The sequence below is a fragment of the Biomphalaria glabrata genome, chromosome 3 (assembly GCF_947242115.1).
Source record: "Biomphalaria glabrata chromosome 3, xgBioGlab47.1, whole genome shotgun sequence".
NCBI lineage: Eukaryota > Metazoa > Mollusca > Gastropoda > Planorbidae > Biomphalaria > Biomphalaria glabrata.
Genome location: NC_074713.1, coordinates 29,643,971 through 29,668,821, shown reverse-complemented (window position 1 = coordinate 29,668,821; position 24,851 = coordinate 29,643,971). Strand labels below are relative to the sequence as shown.

The window sequence follows — 24,851 nt, the reverse complement described above, 5'->3', positions numbered from 1 at the left end:
AGGTCTTGAAAAACCCTTGAATTTTGACAAAAACTCATCTAAAACCTAGTTAACTTTGGATTTTAGGTTACATTTCAAAAACTTAGTTTATTATTAGGCTCTCCTCAGTATCCTGCTTTTCTGTGACTATTCTGGAGCCTTTTGTTTTTATTGAGAAAGAAATTGATTCAGGCTTAAGCCCACTTTACCAACAGATGCCTGAGAAATATCTTAAAAATACACTGGTACAAAAAAATAGAAAACACCAAAGTGTGGGAGATAAGTGGGCAGAAAAATATAGAAGTGCAAATCTTAGAGAGAAAGTGCAGATGGATTGGTCACACCCTTAGAAAAGATACCAACAACAGAACTAGACAGACCTTAAAGTGGAACCCCCAAAGCACAAGACATAGAGGAAGACCAAAACAAACGTGGCGACGCAGTGTACTAGATGAAGCCGAGAGGACAGGAAAGAGCTGGGAAGCCATTAAAAAATGGCAAGAAATAGTGGAGAGTGGCATATTTTTACTGAGGCCCTATGTTCCATGAGGAATGCAAAGGAAAGATGATGAAGGCCACTGCAACCTTCAAAAATATGTTTACAACTACTACAAGGCCAGGGCCGGTCCTACAGATTGCGGGGCCCTATGTGAACGGATTGTGCAGGGCCTATTCTGGGTTGTGATAAGGATAATAAGTGAAAATTAAAATTTTGTATTAGAAACTAAATTCATCTTTGCACTTTATTCACTCCTTACAAAGTACAAAATCTCTGTCAAATTAACTTTACGAGCCATCTGTTAGGCCTTCAATAAATGAGGATTATTACGAATGTAACATAATTTATGATTGTGCATAGTGCAAAGAGTTATATACAACAAAAAGTTTTCTTACAAATCTTGAAGTACAACATAGAAAGGCAAGTAAATGTCTTTCCTGATCATTTGTTTTTCCTATTAATGCTGAATAAAAACTTTTTCACATTTTAGAATGTAGATCTACCAAAGGCTCTAATGGCTATCAGAAATCAAAGAATGCACATGGTACAGACTATGGGACAGTATCGTTTCATTCATGACACACTTATCCAGTATCTAAAAAACACAAGACTTATTTAATCCAATATCTGCAATCACTTGGTCAAGAATTGGAAAGTAGAATTTTTTTTAGATGTACATTTGTCATGTTGTTCAAATGTGTAAAATATAAACAAACATTTAACCATTTTGTTTAGCCAGTTGTCTAGTTTCTGTTCGATTTGATCAAATGTTGTGACAACATCAAGAAACTCTGATGATATTGTCAAAGTTGTGAGATTATGCTTTTCCTTTCAGTGCTCAAATATGGTTTGAACTGAGCTAACTATAATTAAGCCTAATTTTTATTTTACTAATCAAGATATATTTCAAGAAATAAATAGATATTCATGTATTCTAATTAAAATCTAAAGAAATTAACTCAATATGAATTATAACATTTTCTTTATACTTTTTAAAAAATGTATATTGAATTAATTGTGTTAGTTAGCATAATGGTTGTACATCTTTTTAATATAAACATAAAATTTCAATAGATTAATGCAAACAAATCTTTTTTTTTCCAATTTTTTAAAAATTTGTTGATCTATTTTTGAGTAACCAGTTCTAGTAAATGTATACAGTTCTTGAAAAAGAAAACTTGACCAAATACTCATGTCATACTTTCAACAATTAAAATATTGTTGTTTTTGCTTTTTTTGTTAAAACTCCTTGTACTGCATTTGTGTGTGTTGAACCTAGTCCCAGTGAGATATTTCACTCATATGTACATTGCCTTTGGTCAGTATGATTTACTTTGATTGAAGTTAGTTTGAGCTCAGTGGAGATAATCAATTGTGAGCTAAAACAGTTTGTTTCAAAGTTGTCACATTTAACGTATGTAGTCAATTTAGATTTTTAGCATTACAAAAACAAAACAATATTGAATGATTTATGTTATTTGTACAAGTTTCTGTTGCTGGTCTTGAAGAAAATAATTTGGTTTGTTGTGATAGCTCAAGAAAATGTGAAATCTTGTGGACTTTAGGATTTGTTTTTCTTTTATGAGTAAAAAGGTTTGTTATTTTTGTTATCCAATCATAACTAACCTTTAAAAATTAATAAAGCCATTTGTGATTTACATAAAAAAAAGTAAAGTTCCCCTTTTAGACCTTGTGATCTATGGGGCATCTGTTTCTGTGATTCATGTTTAAGGAGGGCGTCATGTGGCCAGCTCAATGACCAACTGCCTTTACTTTTCCTCAACTAATGTCAGGCAGCCATGAGAGCTGCATGGTCAGAGGTGCCCAAAATTAAATATATCAATCTTCACCAGAATTCTAATCCGGGACCCCTAGGCTCAGAAGCCAAGCACTTTACCAATTAGCCAGTGTGCATCTGTAATTTACATAATGGAGGGGAATCTATGAATAGCTAGTTTTTTTGGTCTATCTCTTGTAGTTTAAAATGTGTGTAAAGACTAGAAAGTTTAAGATTTTGGGTTGTATAAATTAAATGACAATGAACAAATTCTGACAACGAAGGAATATTTTAATATTTTAGACACACTATTTCTTTTATGTGCAATTTTGTCATTAGAATCTATATATTAACAATACATTTCATTGTTTTCAAACTTCATATTAAGTCCATATTTTTATGACCATGTCTTGTTTATGTTTACAATGAAAGTGTGAATGTGAATTACTTCATGATGACTTAGTACTATGTTTTCTCTAGTTATTGATCCCTTGTTGAAACACAGCACATTGTAAACAAAATAAAGATATTGATCAATCTGTGTCAGGAAATGTGTATATACCAGTAATTGGTAAACTAAATAGTTGCATTCTATATTTCATAGGAACTCAATTTAGAACCATTCCAAAGGTTTTTAATTTGTTCAGCGAACACTTTTGATAGGAGTTTGTTAACTCTTTCTCTCTCTAATTATTTTCCATGTTCCAACATAATAATTCATTTTGCTCATATGTATTTCGCTATCCTGTAATGATTAACATTTTTGTTTGTTATCAAAATAAAAAAACTTACTTTTATGGGCTTATCTTTAGAACTAGATTTACACTAGATTTAGGCAATATTATATGATCTAAATTGAACTGAAAGTCTTTTTTTATCATAGTTATTAATATTTTCACAATCTTAATATATAAAATAAAATGTTTAAATTGTCTTGAGGTTACTATCCCATATCACAAACCTCAGAAAAATTAACTATAAAAACAGTTTTTCTGTAAAATCACATGGAAAATAAAAAAATACAGTTTTCCAATGGGAAATTATAAGCACTTAAAACATTATGGGAGGAAAGAAAACAAAACAACTGACTTTAAGCATTGCCGATAATATCATTGATTAGGCTGTAAGAATGGGGTAAGACCAATGATTGTATTGCCGATTAGGAGAGAAAGATTAAATGTTCAAGAGTTCAACATTAACCAACTCCACATTAATGTAATTGCTCCACAAATGTTTTCTGTTATTAGAGTCTGTCATTATCACAAATGTTTTCTGTCATTAAAGTCTGTCATTATCACAAATGTTTTCTGTCATTAAAGTCTGTCATTATCACAAATGTTTTCTGTCATTAGAGTTTGTCATTATCACAAATGTTTTCTGTCATTAAAGTCTGTCATTATCACAAATGTTTTCTGTCATTAAAGTCTGTCATTATCACAAATGTTTTCTGTCATTAAAGTTTGTCATTATCACAAATGTTTTCTGTCATTGTCATTATCACAAATGTTTTCTGTCATTAGAGTTTGTCATTATCACAAATGTTTTCTGTCATTATCACAAATGTTTTCTGTCATTAGAGTCTGTCATTATCACACATGTTTTCTGTCATTAGAGTCTGTCATTATCACAAATGTTTTCCGTTATTAGAGTCTGTCATTATCACAAATATTTTCTGTCATTAGATTCTGTCATTATCACAAATGTTTATTGCCTCAAAATTGTTGCTTATTTTGTGTTTTCTTTTCATAATATATTTTTTTGACTTGCATGAATTTTGTGAATTGAATATTTTTGCTTTTTTCCCCTATGTGAAATTTTTGATAGTCATAAAAACTTTATCATCTACAGTTACATTAAAAAAAGATCAGCTAAACATTTCTCAACTCAACTATTGGAGTACTGAAATAACTAGTCCTATAGTATTAATGAACTGTTTCCAGCTCAGTCATTTCTTTATGTTTGAGGGGCATTCGTTTGGATCCTGCCATTTCATCATGCAGGACATGGTGGTAGAAATAGAAAACAACATTATTTAGTACATTTTGTGTTTTTATCAACTCTGATTATGTTTGCTCATATTTTCATTTTGAAAAGAAATCTCAAAAAAAAAATTTGTTTTCCATTTATCTGCCATTTGAATTGGTTGTGGATTGAATATTTGTATTCCTACAATAATTCACACTGTGCCTTATACACCTGACACTTGCCTAATTTAATGTTTTTTAAACACGTTTTATTTACAAGAATTTGTATTGATTCAATAAATGTTATTACTTTAATATTCTCTAATGTGGTAATGACTCAAAGAATAATTAATTGGTAAAATGAAGATTTAGTTTTTTTGCTTTTTCTCTGCATCTATTTTCTAAAAGCTTCCATTGAGGGAAACAATATGTAAAACATCAATGTTTAGGTCAAAGTAAAAAAAAAAATGCATAAAATTAAAAATTTTGACCAAAATGTATATTCATTTATTATATATGCCAAAGAACTTTGCCAACTTTCTTACAATGTTTAGAGCATTCTCATCCTTTACAAATAGACCTATGTATTTACCCTAATGTTAGCCCTTTGTTTCCCAATGACAATGAACTCTTGTATTTCTTAGTTCACCAAGTGGTGCATAATGTCAACTCTCTGCATATTGAATTGGTTTCAGCTTTATTTGGCCATGAAATCAATGCAGTGGAAATGTAACTGAGCTAATAAAGTACAATTTCATTAAGGTGTCAGTTAATTAATTGGACACACTGATTGACAACGAATTGGGTCAAAGTCTGGTGTCAGTTGATTTAATGAACATATTGCTTGACAGAAATTAATTCAACGGAGTCATATTATGCCAACACTTTTATTTGAAACACGTTGACAAAATCTTGGGAATAAGTTTTATACCAATGCACTTAAGTGCAGCATGTCAACAATATGCTATCTTAGTTAGATATAAATGTAAAAAAATATAATAATTAAACAAATCAGGAAGAGTTAAGTCTTATCATAAAGAAACAAAACCACAATATACAAATGGCAATATACAAATATTAACAAATTAATTGCAATACCATTATGAAATGAAAGTGTAAACAATTATAAATAGCACCTATTAAAATAACAAATTTGAACTAGAATAGGATATTTTGACTTAATCTCTGTTGACTGAAAAAGAAGAATACATTTTTGCTTCAATCATCTTTTCATCATTGAAAACACATTTTTTGATCACTGACTTAGGGCTGCCAGTTTCAGCTAGCCACTTCTTCCTACAAAAAATAAAAAGGCTTTAGTAGATTCTTACAGTATTAGCTTATACATTTATTTAAAAAAAAACAACTTTTATATAGCACAACTTTCATGCTGTAAGCATGCTCAGTACAATCTGGTCCAATCTCTTTTGTGGACACATGGGAGAGGGTGTATCTGAGAGTAGGTTTCAATGCTGCCTCAGCAAACACAGCTCTGCTTGATGTGGGTTTTGAACTTGATCCCCCTAAAGGCAGCCATACAGGTTTTGCCTCTCAGCCCTACATCTATATTTTTGTATTGCAAGCCAGAGACAATGTGACCACAGCTCAGAACTCTCTCCCTTTAACTTTACACACTTCTTCAAAGCAAAGATCACATGAATATGTTCATAGTAACAAGTCTGGTAATTTAACAGTAAGTATCACCTTAGTTATAGTAGGTAGTAACATAAAAGTTCAACCAGTGTCTAGTACTGTTATTCTTGATAAGTAGCACCTCATTTAATAGAAACAAAAGAAACTCTTTTATCCTATATTGTCAGTCTTGTTTCTCTGTGAATTGTCATTACTTCATCAATTATTTTATTCTGCGAGTAGTAACAGGTGAGGCTATTGAAAGTAATTATTTCAATCTTACATCAATAGTAAAATGTTTCAGTAACTTAGTTTGGTGAAATCCTGAGCAACTACCTATAAGAGGCAGGCTAGTTTTCTTAAAAACTAGATTTTGCAAGATGAAGAAATAAGAGATTTTTGCTAGCCTTGTGCTGACAATAAAAGGGAATATTTTTTGTGATGACAAAAGGATGAAATCTAGAAATAATTATTTTTATTTTTAAATTACAAATGATATCTTTTGAGTTTTTTAAATATTTTTTTTTTACAAGTCAGAGGAAATGTTTGCCAATACTTTCACTGATAACATTGAAGATTTTCTATTTATTTATTTGTTTAACACTCCCCACTTTCAAACCAGAACTAATAAAGTTGAGACCAAGCAGTCAGGTGTGAGCACAGTTTGATCAAAAAAAGTTTGCATATAAAATAAACCATAATGGAAAAGTTATACCCACATGGAGTACCTTTCATAGATGTGTATAAAGACATTTTATGGTGAGCAGTTGATTCTGCTTAACACTTCAAAATGGATAAATCATCAATGATTTTTTTTTTTTTTTTTTACTTAAAGTTGTTATATATTTAAAGCATGTAAGGGGTGACACAAGATATTTGTAGATAGAAAATAAAAATATAAATAAAAGCTGCAAAATAAAAAAAATATCTACAGGTTTTTCAGCAAACATTAAATAGAATCAGACAAAAAAAAATTAATTAGGAATTGAAAATACAAAAGAAACTTTGGCTCAAAATCGTCCTCTTTGTTTACCTTGTTATTAATGTGTTCAATAAAATAAAGAATAAAGTTGGATAGACAAGCTACTTCTCTATTTTAAAATCTGAAAATTTGGACACCTCAATGACAATCTCATTCGAAAAAACACATTTATCTATATGAGACTCAGGGCTTCCAGTCTTTTCAAGCCATAACTTCCTGTAGAATACATTCATTTGCTTTGGTTGGTGCTTGAAATGAATTAATTCTTTTATAACCTGAAACTATTCTAAAAATCCTAAGAGTCTCTCATTGGATCATGTGTTGGATAGACAGTGCTGTTGGAACAGAGTTGATTAGATGACTTACAGTGTAGTTAAGGAGAACATCTACATGAGTGTTATGAAATAAGGGCTGGGGTGGTTATATTAAGTCTTATTCACTTTTCTTTTTTTTTTCCCTCCCCAAATTAAGATGCCAATTTAATTAACAAAAAAAAAAGCCCTAACTATTGTTGAATGAGAATAAAACAAACAACTTTAAAATGAATTGCTGGTAAACTATCCAGATATTTCATGAGAGACATTAGCATTGCAAGATCTACTTACATAAGTTTGACCTTATCTTCAGTTCCTTCTATAACACCTACTACAGTCCCAGCAGGAGTATTTTGGACCCATCCAGTTAATCCCAACTTTGTAGCTTCCTTTTGGGTGTGCTGTAGAGATATTTAATGCAAATATTTTTAAATATCAAATGTACTATTTTAATTGAAATATCATTAATTTCTTTAACATCATACTTGAAGATTATTTTTAAATATATAAAAACTTTTTTTTAAATTCAATTATTTCATTTATCACAATTTCTAAAAGATACATAGCTGTGATGGTTACCAAAAACTAGTGTCAAAGAAATTAGTAACTTCTAAAGTAACATACTCACTTTTCTAAAGAAGACACCTGAGAAAAGAAGGAATTTAAATATTAGGTAATAATAAAGTAATTTATTTAGTGTGAAATCTCTAATTGGCCTCTTAGACCTGTATTTAAATCTTTGATGTTGTCACATTCCATACATATATTTATATTAACAAAACACCACTAAAAGGACTATAAAATAAACAAGCTTTAGATTTCTTCTTGAATATTTCTTGAAAAGAAAAGACTATTGGTCAGAAAACAAATAGAAATAAACAATATTGAAAAATACTGTAATGACATTTTTTTTCTATGGAATATAAAAAAACAACAAAGAAATGAATACAGACTTCAAAAAAGAAAAAAATGAAAATGATATTGTTTCAGTAGCTGAGGAGAGCATTGGAATCATTCAAACCTTTAAGTACATCGGAACTGTGTTAGACAATAAAATATATTTCACTGCAAACACAGATTACATGACCAAAAAAGGACAGCAAAGATTAAGGTTACTAAGAAAAATTTCATCCTTTAATGTTAGCAAAAAAGCCTTGTCAGTGTTTTACCATGCTCATATCTGCAGTATTTTAAGTTACATCACTGCCTGGTATGGCAATCTGAACATGAAAAACAAAAATCCATGTTATATAATTCTAAAGGCTGCTAGTAAGATTATATAGTCAACCAACAAACTGCACTTGGACACATATTCAAGACAAACTTTTCTAAGAAAGCTATAAAATTTTGAGCATAAAAATACACTCTCTGTTTCATGGTTTTAACATTTGACCATCTGAAAGGAGATATAAAACACAGATCACAAAAACAGACACAAGAACTCTTTTGTTTCTTTGGCAATTAAATTGTTGAATTAAATGTAACTTTCTGATGTAAATTTCAAAAGTAATGTTAAAGGGAAACTGGGGTGTGAATGTACATTTGCTTTCTGTCGTATACATTGTTTTTTCTTATAATATATTTGTATTTGTAATGAACAATTGTAAAACAAATTTCCTCATGGATAATAAAGATTACTATTATTATTTTTTTGGTAGCATTTAGTTGTAAGTGAGAATCAGGCAATCACTAGCTTCTAGATCTGATATATAAACAATTATGAATTGGTATTACCATTTACTAATGCAGAAGGCAGATTTGCATAGAAGTTGTTTTTAATCTTTTGATTTGACTTTAAATGAAACACCAGAGAGCATAATTTCATTTTTGCCTTTGTTCATTTCAAATTTCAACTTAGTAGTCAACTTATTTTGTTTTCTGAATTTTTTATACAGTATAATAGCATAGAAATTATATGATAAATTGTGGACATTTAATGAGTATCTTGAAGATTCATGACTAAATCTCTATACTTCTAAACTTAAAAAAGACTATATAGTTTGTGTTGCAGTCAAAGGGCATTCAAACTATCTAGAAAGATTTATTATTTATATACCTGTAAGTCAGAAAAAGGGAAAATCGGCTGGAGTTGACAACATTCCTGGCGAACTTCTTCAGGCGGGAGGAGAAACTATGATAAACGCACTCTATATGATTTGCAACAAGATCTGGCAATCAGGAGATTGGCCCAAACCCTGGACCCAATCACTCATAATAACCCTTCCAAAGAAAGGCAACTTACAACTCTGTCAAAACTATCGCACCATCAGCCTCATAAGTCATCCCAGCAAAGTACTGTTAAAAATCATATTAAACCGGCTAAAACCGATAGCAGACAACATCATATCAGAAGAACAAGCAGGTTTTAAACAAGGTCGCAGCACAATAGAGCAAATCCTAAACCTCAGAATACTCTGTGAGAAATATCTCCAACACCAAGAGAATCTTTTCCATGTCTTTATTGATTTCAAGAAAGCTTTCGATCGAGTATGGCAAGGAGCACTCTGGGCGACAATGGAAAAGTACAACATTAATAAAAACATAATCAAAGTTATCCAGAACCTCTACAAGGATGCCACCAGTGCGGTGTACTTCAACAATAATATTGGGGACTGGTTCAAAACCACAGTTGGAGTAAGACAAGGCTGCCTACTGTCACCAACACTCTTCAATATCTTCCTTGAAAGGATAATGGAAGATGCCCTCGAGGGCTATGAAGGTACTGTTAGCATTGGAGGAAGAAGAATTACTAACTTGCGCTTCACAGATGACATTGACGGCCTAGCAGGGACAGAAGAAGAACTAGCTGACCTGGTGATGGGCATTGACAAGACTTCCGCAGCATATGGGATGCAAATAAATGCCGAAAAAACTCAAATTATGACCAATAGCCATCAGGGCTTTAAAAGAGGCATCAGTATTGGAGGTGAAAAGCTAACTAGTGTTAACAGCTTCAAATACCTCGGAGCTATTGTCTCAGATGAGGGAACAAAACCCTAATTATTGGCACGAATAGCACAGTCCACAGCAGCCCTTTCAAAACTTAAAATAATATGGAAAGATAAGGGCTTAGCCCTCGGCACCAAAATCAGACTGATGCGCTCTCTGGTCATGGCCACATTTTTATATGCTTGCGAGTCGTGGACGTTGAATGCAGAGCTTGAGAGGAGGATCCTAGCAATGGAATTGAGATGCTACAGAAGGATCCTAGGCATCACATTCAAAGACCGCATCACAAACCAAGAAATCAGAGACAGGGTTACTGTAGCGATTGGAGCCCATGACGACCTGCTAACTATTGTGAAAAGACGAAAGCTTAAAACCTTTGGCCACATTACAAGACCTTCCTTCAGGGAACAGTGCCAGGGAAAAGAAGAAGAGGCAGACAGAAAAAGCGATGGGAGGACAACATTAAAGAATGGACAGGCCTGCCATTGAGAGAGGTTCTAAACAAGGCAAAAAAAAGGGAGGAATGGAGAAAGACGGTCGACAAATCTTGCCTGGTGCCCCAACGGTCCAACAGACTAAGGGATAGGTAAAGGTAAAGGTAAAAGGTAAAGGTAAGTCAGAATATTATAATAAAAAAGGTTTGACATCAGTCAGTATCTTTTTCCCTCATAGACAATCTGTTCATTGTTTGTATTGGTCTAAAACTATTGAATTTTTGTTTGATAACAAATTTATTTTTTGTAAAAAAATTTAGATAATATGTCTTGATTGAATTACTGTGTTGGTTTGATTTTACTGGGTTTTAATCCACATGGCAAAAATATTGTACATTTTATCTTAATTTATAATAAGCCAAAGCAGATGCAGTAAACTATTAAGTAGCCTGAAGAGTGTGAAATGGATAAAATAGCATATTTTATTAGTTTTACGTAGTACTTTCAATGCTAAATTTCCCCAATTCACTTAGGTTTGTGATTTATTCTAGATTTTGTTTCCATATTTATGCTTAAAATATACCAGGTAAAAAATGCACTGGAGAAAAAATTACACCATCATAAGGAATGCAGCAACCTCTTTGAAATGAAACTGATGTAAGCCATGTTGATCGTCTAAACGATCGCAACATCCATTAACCAACCTCGCTCAACTAAAAGACCATATGCAAATACAAAAGCGCCAGTCAAAACATCTTGATCTCAAATTCTCTAGCATTCTTCACCAGCATTGAGTCTTATCGCTGTCCAAGATCTTTATATTTTTTAAATAGTATATTTTTCAAACTTAAAATAAAATCTCCCTCTACTTTTTCAACAAAAACATTTTTTGGTTTAGTTGGAAATCTTTTTTTTTAACCTCTTTACCTCTTTTCAAACAAAGTATTCTATTAGATCTAGAAATGCTAAATTAAGATATTAGCTTTTAAAGATATTTTGTCAATTTGAAATTTTATATCAAACTGCCTAAGATTCTAACTAGATTAACAGTAGTTGATCTGAATCTAGATTCTTTAACTAAATTTGTAGTAGGCCTAACTACTGCATGCACTATAGAGGCCCACAAGTTTTGGACTTTAATGTATGCAACATAAGCTAGAGCTTAGGGGATCCCAAATGCTTTTGATCAAGATTTTTTCTCAGTTGAAAAGGATAAACAATGGATGGCTGCTTGGTTGTGCGGTTTGCACGCTGGACTGTCGTTTGGATATATCGATGGTCCCGGGTTCAACCCTGCCCACTCCCATTCCCCGTCGTCCTGTGGGAGGTTTGGACTAGGAAGTAAACTATCTTCAACTCTGAAGGAACATCCTAAACATGTAAAAAATTTTACAAACAGACAATGAATGAACACAAATTATGATCATAGAAAGTGACAAACTAAGCAGTTTATTATTTGATGATGTCATATCAGTGGCTTTGATTTGGCACAGACAAGAAAGAAAATATTTGAGTTTATTATAAATCCTTGATCCTTTTAAAATGTTTTAAGAGATTAGATGATAAGCCTTTGTAAACTGTGACTTTTCAAAAAGATTTCTTTTATCAAAACTCCCATTATTGTTAATACTATTGATTGTAAAATAATTTATTATTCCAGAATCAATATACTTATCTTAATTGTAAATTAATTCAACTCTTTAAATATTAAAAAATCATATTATAGCAATGACCTAAAATATCTAGATAGCAATGACCTAAAATATCAAAACATATAAAGGACCTGATATCTCAAAATAGCTTAACATGCATGACTAGATTGACACATGATTTTATATGAAATGTGTAGGACGTAATTATCTTCTCTTTTGAATTTTGAAATATAATTTGTAAGATTAAAGAAAAGTATTAAGTAAGTTATTAATACAATAGATCTAGATTTAGTAATAATACTTTTTTAGACCATAAATTCTATGATAATGATAATAAAAAAGACTCACTACAGTATAAATTTAACTGATAGTAGATCTATAAGTAATACTAATAGTCTAATATAGTTAATTAATAGTAGTTAATAGTATAATGACTATAATAGACTCTATAGAGATTCTGATAGAGTGCTGAATTAATTTAAGTGTATTATCTTCTTTAAAATGACATCTATGAATTTTGTAGCAAACTCATAGTTTCGCCAGCTCCGCTGAAACTTTTGCCATGTTATTGTTACCTTCTACCTCGTGTGGCTCAGGTACAATAAGGAAGGAGATTTCTAGCCGCCATTGTAAGGCATATCTCTGTAATTGTTGTCTATTTATTATTGTAAACAATAAATCTTTATCTACCGATTAATGATCACCTCTGCTCATTAATACACAGTTGCCACCATGTTAATTAAGATCTAGGCTCACAGTCAGCAATAAGCAAAAAACTACCATTAGTGTCATGGTGGAGAACCATGCACACTTAATAATCTTGAAGGCATGAACTTTGTTTGAGATTATTGGGAAGCGATTTCCATACCTTTTTCCATATTTACACAGTAAATTATTCTATTCCTGGGATATTTCATGCTTCTAAAACAATAATATTTTTTCAAACCCACTTACCACTTTAATTGAGCATAATAGGTAAAATGTGAGCCGAGTCAATTAAAACAATAGCTGATTACCCAAACATGTCAGAATCTCAAGGCAAAAGGTTTAGCATTGAGAAAGTGGAGAGAAAAGCTGTAAAATATCTGTTATAACACAATGCACTACAGTATTTTTAACATGAGGAGTAGATTCATTACTTGCAATAAATATTACATCATGAGTCATCTTATATATTATATTACAGACATTACTTCAAAAAGAAGCTAGATAACTATATAATAAATTACATCCTATGCATTTCATGTGTCCATCTAGTCATGCATGTTAATCAATGACTTAAACTCTGCTAAGTCATTGGTTTTCCTCGCTGATTCAGGCCACTCATTCCATTTACTAATGGCACTAAAGAAGGAGCAGTACCATTGTTCTAGCGTATGGAATAAGAAATGTGTCTCTATCTTTGTGTCTTTCTGAGTATTTTATTAGTAATATTAGGTTTTGTTTTTCTATTTGTAAGTGTAAGTTATGCATGGTTTAGACTGGTAATTTAGAGTAGTTTAGACAGTTTAGTCTTTAGTATTTATGCAAAGTTGCAGAATTCGAACTTTAGCCTTTATATAAGAAAATCTGCTGCCGAGGACAGATGCAGACGGCGAAAAGAAAGTCTAAATCGACCACCTGAGGACAATGGTTATACTTGCCCTGGATGTGGCACAATATGTAGGTCACGGCTTGGACTGCGCAGCGACGGGAAATACTGCACTCCTTACTAATCTTCGGACTCGAAGACAAGCCTTATTATTATTTTCTAGTTATTATAACTATTAAATTTGCTAATTTATAGCAGATTTACTATATCTAGATTCTATATAAAGATAGTACCCTGAACTTTTCCGAAAACCTCAAAATTCACACTTATTAGGTTTGCCCGTGCTGTCGCCATGATAAACAAATTTGCCGTTTAATTAATTAAAAAAATGAGAACTAGTATGAACGTTTTTTTTAAAATATATTTTAAAATTAATAAAATAATTTATTTGTAAAATGTAAATCTAGCTCTACTTAATTGGGAATATATAAATAGCTTTTTTTTTCAGTATCAAAATGAATTTAAAATTTTCAAAAAAGTTAAACAGATATACACTTTAGACTTTAGTTTGTTCTGTAACTTCAGATATATTTTTTATTGTTAAAAACTAAAATACTCTTAAACCTTCAGATTTTATTTAATGGTTCTTTTGAATTATTAAAAGAAATTTTGCTTGTAATTGCCTTATAATTTTGTAGATCAAAGTAAATAAAAAAATATTCGAGATTTAGTTAAATGATTTATCTATATGGTACTGATAAAATATGACTTAATGAAAAACAAGGTTTAGAGATTAGGATCTAATATTCTTTTTTTTTTTTATTATTTGTAGCTTCCTTGGAAACAAAAGCTCAAAAAAATTAGACTAGCCTATAGATCTAGATCTAGATTTCGATCTAGCAAAGTCCTGCTAATTATTGCTAGAATCAGTCAAGCACACATTCTTCTAAGGCCGCGATCTAAAATATATTATAATGTCTTTATCATCAATTATAGACAAGATCTAGAGAGTCTTTAATTTATAATATTAATACTTATTAATAGGTTCTAAAATACTAAATCTTTAGTCTTTATCTTTTATTAAAAAAAAAAAAAAATGACGGTTAGTTTAGAAGAATATTTTCGCACAACTTTTGAGGATAAACTCCTCGTGTAAGTACTTAAAGTAGATCTACTAAAATACTACTTAAATTATATTTGTTATCTTATTCTTGGTAAACCAGTTTCACCACTAAATACCTATATAAGTATATATAGTATTATAGTATATACTTATTTATATTCTGACTATAGGCCTATCTAAAAGATAGGTCAATAGGTCCTAGGATGACACCTTCAACTAGGTCTAGGTGTAATAATTATTGAAATGAAAAGTTATCATCATATTATCATAATAATCATGCAATCCCCATTTAAGTTGATAAAATAAAAAAAAAATCAAAGAATTCTATAGGGTTTATTAAAGAAATTCTTACATGAACATTAAACTAAAATGCTATTTAACCTTTGTTAAACTCAACTCAAGAAAATATTTAAAACTATTTAATAGAACAGACACAATTTCAAATAAGAGCTATATTATGAGATGTATAACAAATGAATACTCACATTTGACTAGAGTAACTCCATTAGTAAAATCAATATAATTAGAGACACTTCAGGACAGAAGACTAAAAAGTAAAGTATTATATATAGCTATAATAAAAAAAAAATTACTAATACAAAGCTGTATTATGTGCCCCCAAACCAATATGGCAGCTTGTTTAAATTCAGTGATTAAAGTACAAAAGCACAACCTAATAAAATACTCAGACACAAAGATAAATTCACTTTGCATATTCCAAATGCTTTGAAGTCCAAACAGGAGTGAGACAATGCTCTTTACTCTCTCCCTTCTTGTTTCTACTAGCCATAGATTGGGTCATGAATACAGCAACAGACCAGAAGCGGAATGGTATACAATGGACACTGTGGAAACAGCTAGACAACTTCGACTTTGCAGATGACTTGGCTCTCCTTTCTCACACACAACAGCAGCTGCAGAAAAGATTGCTGACAATTCATCGAGAATGGGTCTAACCATAAACAGAGGAAAGAGCAAGGTGTTCAAGATAAAGGCATCCAACAATACACCCATCACAGTCCAAGGTGAGGCGCTGGAAGAGGTGGAAAGCTTCACCTATCTCGGCAGTATCCTAGACCACTATGGAGGAACAGATGTAGATGTCAGAATCCACATTGGTAAAGCTCGAGCAGCCTTCCATTAGCTGAATAACACCTGGAGATCTAGGGAAATAAGCACCACCACCAAGATCAGGTTCTTTAACACTATTGTTAAACCAATACTACTTTATGGACCAGAGACCTGGAGAACCACCATCACCACCATGAAAAAAATCCAGGTATTCATTAATACCCATCTGAGGAGGATACTTATGATCCACTGGCCAGACAAGAACAAAGCAGCAGCCCATTGAAGTAGATATCCTTCAGAGACGCTGGAGATGGAGAGGTCACACCCTTCGCAAGCCTGTATCCAACATAACAAGGCAAGCCCTAACCTGGAACCCCCAAGGAAAGAGGAAGAGGGGACAGCCCAGGAACACAAGGCGCTGTGATTTGGAAGCAGATGGGCAAGACATGGGGACAGTTATCTTCTTCTTATCTTATCTTATATAATACAGACGTTACTTCAAAAAGAAGATGATTATGTCCTACGCGTCATGAATTTAGTCATGCATATTAACCAATGACTTAAATTCTGACAAGTCACTGGTTTTCCTGGCTAGCTCAGGCAACCCATTCCATGCTCTAATAGCACTAGGGAAGAAGGAGTATTTGTACAAATTTGTCCTAGCATATGGGACGAGGAATGTGCCTTTATCTTTGTGTCTTTCAGAGTATTTTATTAAATTTTGTTTTTGTATTTGAAGATTATGGTTCAGTGTTTTATGTATGATTGCTACTTTACTTTTGAGCCTTCTGTCCTGAAGGCTTTCTAAATTTAGTGATTTTACTAAAGGTGTTACTCTAGTCAAATGTGAATATTCGTTTGTTATGAATCTCACTGCTCTATTTTGTGTCTGTTCCAGTTTCTTAATGTTTTCTTGAGTTGAGGGGTCCCAAACGGAGGATGCATATTCTATTATTGGTCTAACCAAGGTTAAATAACATTTTAGTTTTATGTTCTTATTTGATTTATAGAAATTTCTTTTAATAAATCCTAATGCTTTGTTTGATTTTTTGTAGTTTCATCAATATGTGGATTCCATGACAGTTTTTCATTTATTATAACACCTGGGTATTTTGCGTTTTTAGTCTGTGTTACTGGTTTGCCATGAATAAGATAAGTGGAATTAATTTGTTTTAGTTTTTTTGTTACTCTTAACAACTGACATTTTTCTGGGTGGAAAGACATGCTCCAATTTGATTCCCATTTCTGTAATTCATCTAATTCTCTTTGTAAAATATCTGTGTCTTGTGTTGTTTTTATTGTTCTATATATTATGCAATCGTCTGCAAATAATCTGACTTTTGTTCCTGAAGTAATGCAATTTGGTAAATCATTTATGTAAATTAAAAATAGTAGTGGACCCAAGACTGTTCCTTGAGGTACACCTGAGTTAACTGTTATCGGTGTTGATTTAGAGCCATTTATTATTACAGTTTGTTCTCTCCCTATCAGAAAATCTTTAATCCACTGATGCAGTGGACCATTAATGCCGAAATATTTTAATTTTTTAAGCAAACTATGGTGGTGAACTTTGTCAAAAGCCTTAGAAAAATCTAGTAAGATAGCATCTATTTGTTCACTATTATCTAAACCTTTTGAAAAATCATCAATTAGTCCTATTAGTTGTGTTTCACATGATCTATATTTCCTAAAGCCATGTTGGTATGGTGTGAGGACATTATGTTTGTCTAAGTGGTTTATGATGTTGCTACATATTATGTGTTCTAGGATTTTACATGTGATGCTGGTAAGTGATACTGGTCTGTAGTTTCCTGGGTCAGATTTTTCTCCTTTTTTAAATAGTGGGGTGACATTAGCTTCTTTCCAGTCCTTTGGTACTCTGCCCTGGTTAAGTGAAGCCTGAAAGAGTATTTTGAACACTGGGGCTAGCTCATTGCTTAGTTCTTTGAGTAATCTAGCTGGAATACCATCAGGTCCAGACGCTTTTTTGGTTTGGTGTTGGCTAATAGTTTTTGAATTTCATTTTCTTGTACTACTATATCTTCTATGTTGTCTACTTGGTTCAAATTCAGTAATATGTCTTTGTCTCCTGGGGCTGAGAATGCTGATGCAAAGTATTTGTTTAGGATGCTTGCTTTAGTTTCATTATCATTATGTATTATGTTATGTTCATCTTTTAATGGTGCTATGCTGTTGTTTCCATTTTCTTAGACTTAATGTATGACCATAGGTTTTTGTTGTTATCTTTAGATTGTTTATGTATTCACTCTGCAGCTGTCTGCTTACTTTTTGGGTTAAGTGTTTAATTTTTATATATTTTTTGTAAACTCTTTCTGCCTTAATTTCTTTAAATTTTCTATATAGGTTTTCCTTCTGTTTACAAAGCTTCTTTAGTCTATTATAACCAGCATTTATTGATTTTGTTTGATGTGTATTTAGTTGGTATATGATTTTCTATAATGCTTTTAAGATGGTTTTTAATGAAATTCCAGAGGTCATCAACTGGTTGGTTAATGTCTTTTTCTAATAAGAATGTTTGTTGAAAGTTTAATGCAGCTTGGTGTAGTTGTGTTAGGTTACATTTATTCCAGAGTAAGATTTTTCTTGAAGAGACTCGCTTAGAACCGAGATGCCTGGAGGAAGCTGGTTGGTGGCTTATGCCCCATAAGGGACCACAGGCAGAGATGAGATGATTCCAAATGCTTGGACAGATTTTTTCTAACCCTCCTTCTTCCCTAGTGTCTTTTGAGCAAAGAATATTAAAGGTTGCCTGAGACAGCCAGGAAAACCAGTGACTTAATTAGTAGGGTTTAAGTCTCAAATTAACATGTACCACTAGTCAATTTATAGCTAATCAATTTAAAGTACATTCTTTTTTAAATGTTATTTTACACATCAAACATTTGGCTCTACCTTTTGAGACCATAAAATTTAAATTTTGAATAATATATGTAACTTCTTTTTTATATTAGAAAAATGCCAGAGAGGGAAGATGATCATCTAACGCCTGCTACAAGATTACTTGAGAAAAGGCGTGAAATGGCAGAAGTAGAGCAAGCATTAGCAGCACAGAAAGAGGTAAGAGGTCACACTTGTTAAGTTATAATGTAACAAACACAAATCATCTGTATTTAATTTTTTCTAATAGAAATTTATTTGTTCTTTTTTCTTCACTCTAGGAATTCCAAATGAAAATGGAAAGCTTACAGCAAAGAAGAGAAGAACTGGAGAGAAAAGAATTTCAGTTAAAAGAATCTTTATTAAAATTTGATAAATTTCTGAAGGTATTTTAAATGTTGCTAAATTAATTAATTATTGAATATAACAAACATTTTATCATTTACCAGGTTGAAAGGCAAAATTAAAAAGCCATAACACTAACAAGAGTCTGTTTTTCAAATCTTTGGTTGTGTTATAATTTCTTACTTGCTTTTGAATGTAAAATTAAGCTTTATTTTTATTCTTTACATAAATCTACTAAGTAGCATTAAATTATAAATGTGGAAACGAAAAACAATAAAACAATGTTCAGTAAAGTATGTTTTTACATTTCACAACATATTTAGGAAAATGATTCCAAACGAGCTCGGGCTGTCAAGAAAGCAAATGATGAGCGTGAGCTTAAAAAACAAAAAGATAAAGAAATTGAGAGGTATATTTGATAACCATATTTGTTTTTATTTTAGATAGTCAATGTACAAAGATAAATAGATTTCATTTAAAAGTTGTAAAAAAAAATTCATTTTCAGAGTAAAAGAAGAAACAGAAGCATACCAGAAACAAAAGGAAATGTTGCAAAAGAAAGTAGAAAAATATGTTATATTTCATAACTATATGGATAAAGTTCTTGAGGCAGGAGAAGACTTTCATGAGATTCGAGATATTATCACTAGATGGGACACTCTTACAGCTACACATCAAGTAAGACATTAAAATACCAACCAATTTTGTATGTTGTTTAAAAAAAAAGGGTGGATAATAGCTCTGAAAGCAGAATATTTAAGTGACTATGAATACTTAGACTAAAGGGGCTTCCTTGACTATTATTTTGGAATAATAGTACCTTCTTGGAAGATAAATAAAATAAATTTTAGTTATAAATGCATATTTAAATATTAATAAAATGTAATATTACCATGTTTAAAATAAAACTATTTAATGAAGACATCTTTTCTAGGATCTTCTATACCGTTTTTTGGTTTGCAACAAGACTGACCTGACACCGTTCTTCTCATTTTTCTCACATGAAAACTGTCAAATATCTCTTTAGTGCAGTCCTAAGACAGGGTGAATACAAGGCATCATGCTTAACTCATGATGATTTTATAGGCATTAAGCCTATTACATATGTACACAGCCCTTTTTTTGTAAGTTTCTAGGTTGAAGACCCCAACTTTTGTCTGGAAATCATGTCTAGGAAGAATGTAGGAAATTCACTTTCACCTAGGAGTCACCCCAGTCCTAGCTGACTGAGGCATGGATGTACTTTTTGAAAATATGCATAGTTGATTTTAAAATAACAAAAAAGCATGCCATTGAAGGATCAATCTTTTGATGACAGGATATCTTAATGTCAACCAGTGGAGTAATAATACACTCTCCAAAGAAACAGGATTCAGAACTTCATAGTTAATGAAACACTTTATTAACTATTCATTTATTTACAAGTAGTACTTACGTAGATCAACAGATAAAAAAAAAATGCAATGTACAACACTGACTGTCTACCTTGAGAAAAGACTTTCCAACTAAACAACTCAGAAATAATTGAAACTATACTCTCTAATTCTGAAAAATATCCGCACTAAAAATATCTCACTCTTGTTCTCTCATAGCCCAGTCCACAACTAACTTCAAAGTCACACCTCTCTTCTACCCCTACACACATTCACATGGACCTGTTGACCACAATCTCACCATCTTGTGCAAGCCCTTATAGAGTGAAACTTTAAATTTAGCTCTACCATTATAATAAAAAACACAGTTTGTAACAACGCTAAACCATATATTGACGTCATGGACCTGTGTAGTCAGTCAGGATTGGCCACACCTACATCACTCACTCCTTTTGTGCTGAAGAGAGAGGAGCCCACACTTTTTGAGTACTGTGACTTGTCTTACTGTGGAACATATCCTCATTGATTGCCCCAGATACTAGGATATTAGGGAAAAATTGTTTAGAGCCCACAACTTAAAAACACTATTCGATAGTGTCGACCCTGGAAAGGTACTGGGCTTTGTCCAGAAGGCGGGGTTGTCTGCGTAGATTTGATTTGTGAAATTGTGAGCATATAATATTTACAAAAGATTTTTACTAAATTATTAAATTTTCACTACCTTTACTATTTTAACTGTGAATAGACTTTGTTTTTAATAACTTAACTAAATAAAATTTAGCTCTTGTGGTATGAATGGAGAGTAACCTTTTTGAGATTATATAAAGTGTGCCGATGTACCAAAAAAATTCAAATGGCTTTGAGATTTAAAAATGATAGTTTCCTTAAAACACACATTTAAGTGCTAATATCTTAATAATTTCAAAAAATTTAGGCATAATATTTTGTTAGTTTGTTTTTATAAGCATTATGATTCTAAAAATATATATTACAGTGGTTTTTGAGCCTAAAACCTATTCAGTTGGTCTTTAAGCATTAAAAAAGTGATATCAATTTTACACATTCAATAAAAAAAACTTCCAACTTTGAATTACAAACATGTTTGCCAAAATCAAAGATGCTTTTTTCATTTAATTATAAAATGTTTAAAATGCTTGTGTGTACATAATATTTATTTAACTTTTCATTTTAAAAACAAAATGGTTTCAATTAATAAGACTTAAAGCAGCTTTTTAAAGCATTTTGAAATGATTATGTCCTTATGTTAACCATTTTAAAACATAATTTTGTTTTTGAGATCTGTTAATAGTTTATTGTAGGTTTGGCTTTGTTTCCTTTTTTTTAAATAATTCAGGTCTTTTATGAGATTATTGTTTCATTGTATAGTGTTTAGCTCTCTGAAAAAAAAACATATCTCATACAATTATAATTCATTTATTGCAGCCAATTTTTGCCTGTTTTAGAATCTGTTTTTGATATGTCACAGGATTTACTTGAAAGGGATCAACTCAATCATGAAAAAGTTGAAAAGCAGCGTCAAGACCTGATGAAATATATGGAAGAGAAAGAGAACCAAGTTCTCAATTACAACAATCAACTTTCCACATTGCAGACCAGACTGGATGCAGCGCAGAGTGAGGCAGTCAAGTGGGAAAGTAAATGGACACATATCAAGAATACAGCAGCAAAGAAAACTCTCTTGTTGGGGAGGATTAAAATGTTCGTAATACTTATTACAGTTATTCCATTGTAAATGAGTCCATCAGAAAACTTTATGCCTTGTGTTTTGGGATAGCATTAGATAACAGATGAAATATGAAGCTATTTATTAGATGATCATCAGCATACAAAACTATAATCCTATGAAACAAACTATTTATTGTTAGTTTTTGTTCAGCACATACGCTTTAGGACTTAGGAATACATTCAAGAGAAGAATATATTTTGAAATGGATTAGTAACTATGTATTACTAAAGAAAAACTGAAATTTCTTCTTTAGGGCAACACACAATTTGTATCAGTTGGTAAGAAGCCATCAAAATCAGTTGGATGATGTAGAAGATACAACAGAACAGTTGATACAGGTCTGTATTACACTCCTAGCATTTATTTTAGTTTAAAAAGGAAATGGCTGTATGAGGTTATAGTTTTATCTGCTTAAAGCAGTGACTAAAACCCTGAATCAATTGTAACTATTATAGTGCTTTTAGCTGTACAATGGAAACAAACCACATTTCACTTCACTTGAAGCTATAAAACAAACACATTAAAAAATGTAGATTTCCTTTTAATGAAGAAATCTTGTTGTGTACTTAGTGTATTTTTTGTGTGTATGCTTGACTATGCAAAGATATGATTGCTACTATGAGACTGCATATTTTTGCATGTAATAAATCCCATTTAAATGGTAATGATAATAACTTTTAACTTTTAAATATCAAAATAAAAAAAAAACAACAGTTATTATTTTATCTTTAAAATAACTGTTAAACACACATTTATAAAGTTATAATTAACATTTAGTTTTTGTTTTATTTATGAAATCAACATTTTTCCTTCCAACAGATCCAATTGTTTGTTCAAGATCTAAACCAAATCACCAGTGAAATTAAAAAGATGGAACACACAGGGACATCAATAGTACCATCTTCCTCTAGTTAAAAAGAATTGTGGGTAATATTTTGTTTGGTGCATGTGTAGTGTCAGTTTGTATGGAAGAACATTTTTTTTTGGCTTTATGTAAACATTTTTTTTATATATGTGAAATTGTTTTTTTTTTTGTTTTATGTGAATAATGACTTTTATATTATGAAAGAAACAAGATTTAATATTTATTGAAATGAACAAGATAAAACTTCACAGAAAATACCAAGGACTGGAAAATATTTTATACTAGCTGGTTATGACCTTCCAGCCTAAGTTTGGGTATTACTCATCTACTGACATATATAAAATAATGTGAAAACGGGTTACTGGATTTGTTAAAAAGTTTTGTTCTTTAATAGAGATAAATTTAGATAGTTTTTTTATGGCCTTCCGGTTGTGGGTGGGATTTAAACATACACTATGGTCTCTGCCTTGATCTAAGGAACATTTATGACAAGCTTATCAAGATTAGTCAAACGATTTCGATTTCTATTCAAGACATACATAGAAACATACTCCTTACATGCTACTTTATATGTTAGATAAATGTCAACTTGTCTTCAAATACAGAAATACTGCTACAGAAAGAATTACTGGTAATAAGTTTAGTTTTAATAGAATTTATATATAATATAAAAAATAAATAGCATGGTGATTATTGTATTGTGATAATTATATGTAGGCATTTTTCTTTTGTTTGACCAATTTCTTGATATAGGAGTTTAATTTCATAAGCATACCACATTTTTTTATTGTAATTTTGTGTGTGTGTAATTTTCATTATTCTTGTTTGTAAGATAATTAATGGAAGAGTAGATACTTTTTTTTGTTGAGAAATGATTTATTAATAACTGTATTTCTGTGATTGGGTTTCTTATAAGGGTGTGTTTCTCCTTATAAATATAACATTTGATGGGCAAGAAAATTATGTTATGTAGAGGATAATGTTGATATGATGTTGATACTATAAATATGTATGCAATGTAAAATGAGTATAATTAGAGTTATCTGGAAATTTAGAATCAACATTTTTATTTCTTATTGATAACAATTGTTAGAAATTGATTTATTTTGTATATTTTAAACTGTCTTTAAAAAAAATTTGATGTATTATGTTTATGATCTTTTTTTTAAAACTTATATTAGTAGCTTTTCATAGTGATTCATTGGATTCAAATTATAAAGATACAGTAAGCATACTTGATAGTTATGATGGGGGTAGTGAATGTTATTTATTTAAATTTAAAAATAATAAATTTGTATGTTAATTCAGTGTTGTGTTTATATACCAAGAACACTCAAAATAAATGTTATGTTCCTTGAAATATCTTTAATGAAAACATGTTTCATTTATTTATATTTTTGATATAAAACGAAGATTTGTAGAAATAAAGAAATGGAATAATACCAAGGGACATTCTGGAGATAGACAAATTTGGTAGTTCATAAGGCATTCAGTCAAAACTGGGATATCAGTTGTGGGTAGAAGATGGTGTGAGAAATAATTTGAGTTACCAAGTCTGTGATGAGATTTGAGGACTAGCACTGCATTTCTGTTTCTCTCTCTCTTTTCCACGAGGGCAAAACAAATACAGTCCCAGTCCTTGAGGAGTTGTCATTAAACGAAACAGCTTTGAATATATAAACAAAAGAAATACAGTCCCAGTCTTGAGGAGTTGTC

General features: G+C 31.2%; 3 protein-coding genes across 5 annotated transcripts in view; 2 read left to right on the top strand and 1 right to left on the bottom strand.

The window, feature by feature from the left end:
• Positions 1-6,025, top strand: part of LOC106053241 (tyrosine-protein phosphatase non-receptor type 21-like) — a 48,596-nt gene extending 42,571 nt beyond the window's left edge. For both annotated transcript variants that reach the window (XM_056024416.1, XM_056024415.1), the window contains one exon: positions 969-6,025. In XM_056024416.1, coding sequence (XP_055880391.1) covers positions 969-1,097 — 129 coding nt within the window. In that variant the 3' untranslated portion in view covers positions 1,098-6,025. The remainder of the gene's footprint in view (positions 1-968) is intronic.
• LOC106053240 (acylphosphatase-1-like) lies at positions 5,091-14,258 on the bottom strand. Of its 2 annotated transcripts, XM_013208762.2 has the most exons (5): positions 14,007-14,258; positions 7,776-7,792; positions 7,439-7,548; positions 6,885-7,049; positions 5,380-5,515 (listed from the first exon to the last, which is right to left on the bottom strand). In XM_013208762.2, exons 1-4 carry the CDS (start codon positions 14,065-14,067, stop codon positions 6,935-6,937), a joined length of 303 nt encoding a protein of 100 aa, XP_013064216.1. In that variant the 5' UTR covers positions 14,068-14,258; the 3' UTR covers positions 5,380-5,515; positions 6,885-6,934. The 2 variants fall into 2 exon arrangements, with proteins under 2 accessions (XP_013064215.2, XP_013064216.1); XM_013208761.2 differs by lacking the exon at positions 6,885-7,049 and having other exon boundaries at positions 5,091-5,515; positions 14,007-14,226.
• Positions 14,259-14,542: 284 nt separating this feature from the next.
• Positions 14,543-24,499, top strand: LOC106053244 (coiled-coil domain-containing protein 42 homolog). Its single transcript, XM_013208767.2, has 8 exons — positions 14,543-14,865; positions 18,880-18,985; positions 19,087-19,191; positions 19,474-19,559; positions 19,657-19,828; positions 22,010-22,242; positions 22,524-22,608; positions 23,090-24,499. The coding sequence occupies exons 1-8, from the start codon at positions 14,810-14,812 to the stop codon at positions 23,183-23,185; spliced, it is 939 nt and encodes a 312-aa protein (XP_013064221.1). The 5' UTR covers positions 14,543-14,809; the 3' UTR covers positions 23,186-24,499.
• Positions 24,500-24,851: the final 352 nt, after the last annotated feature.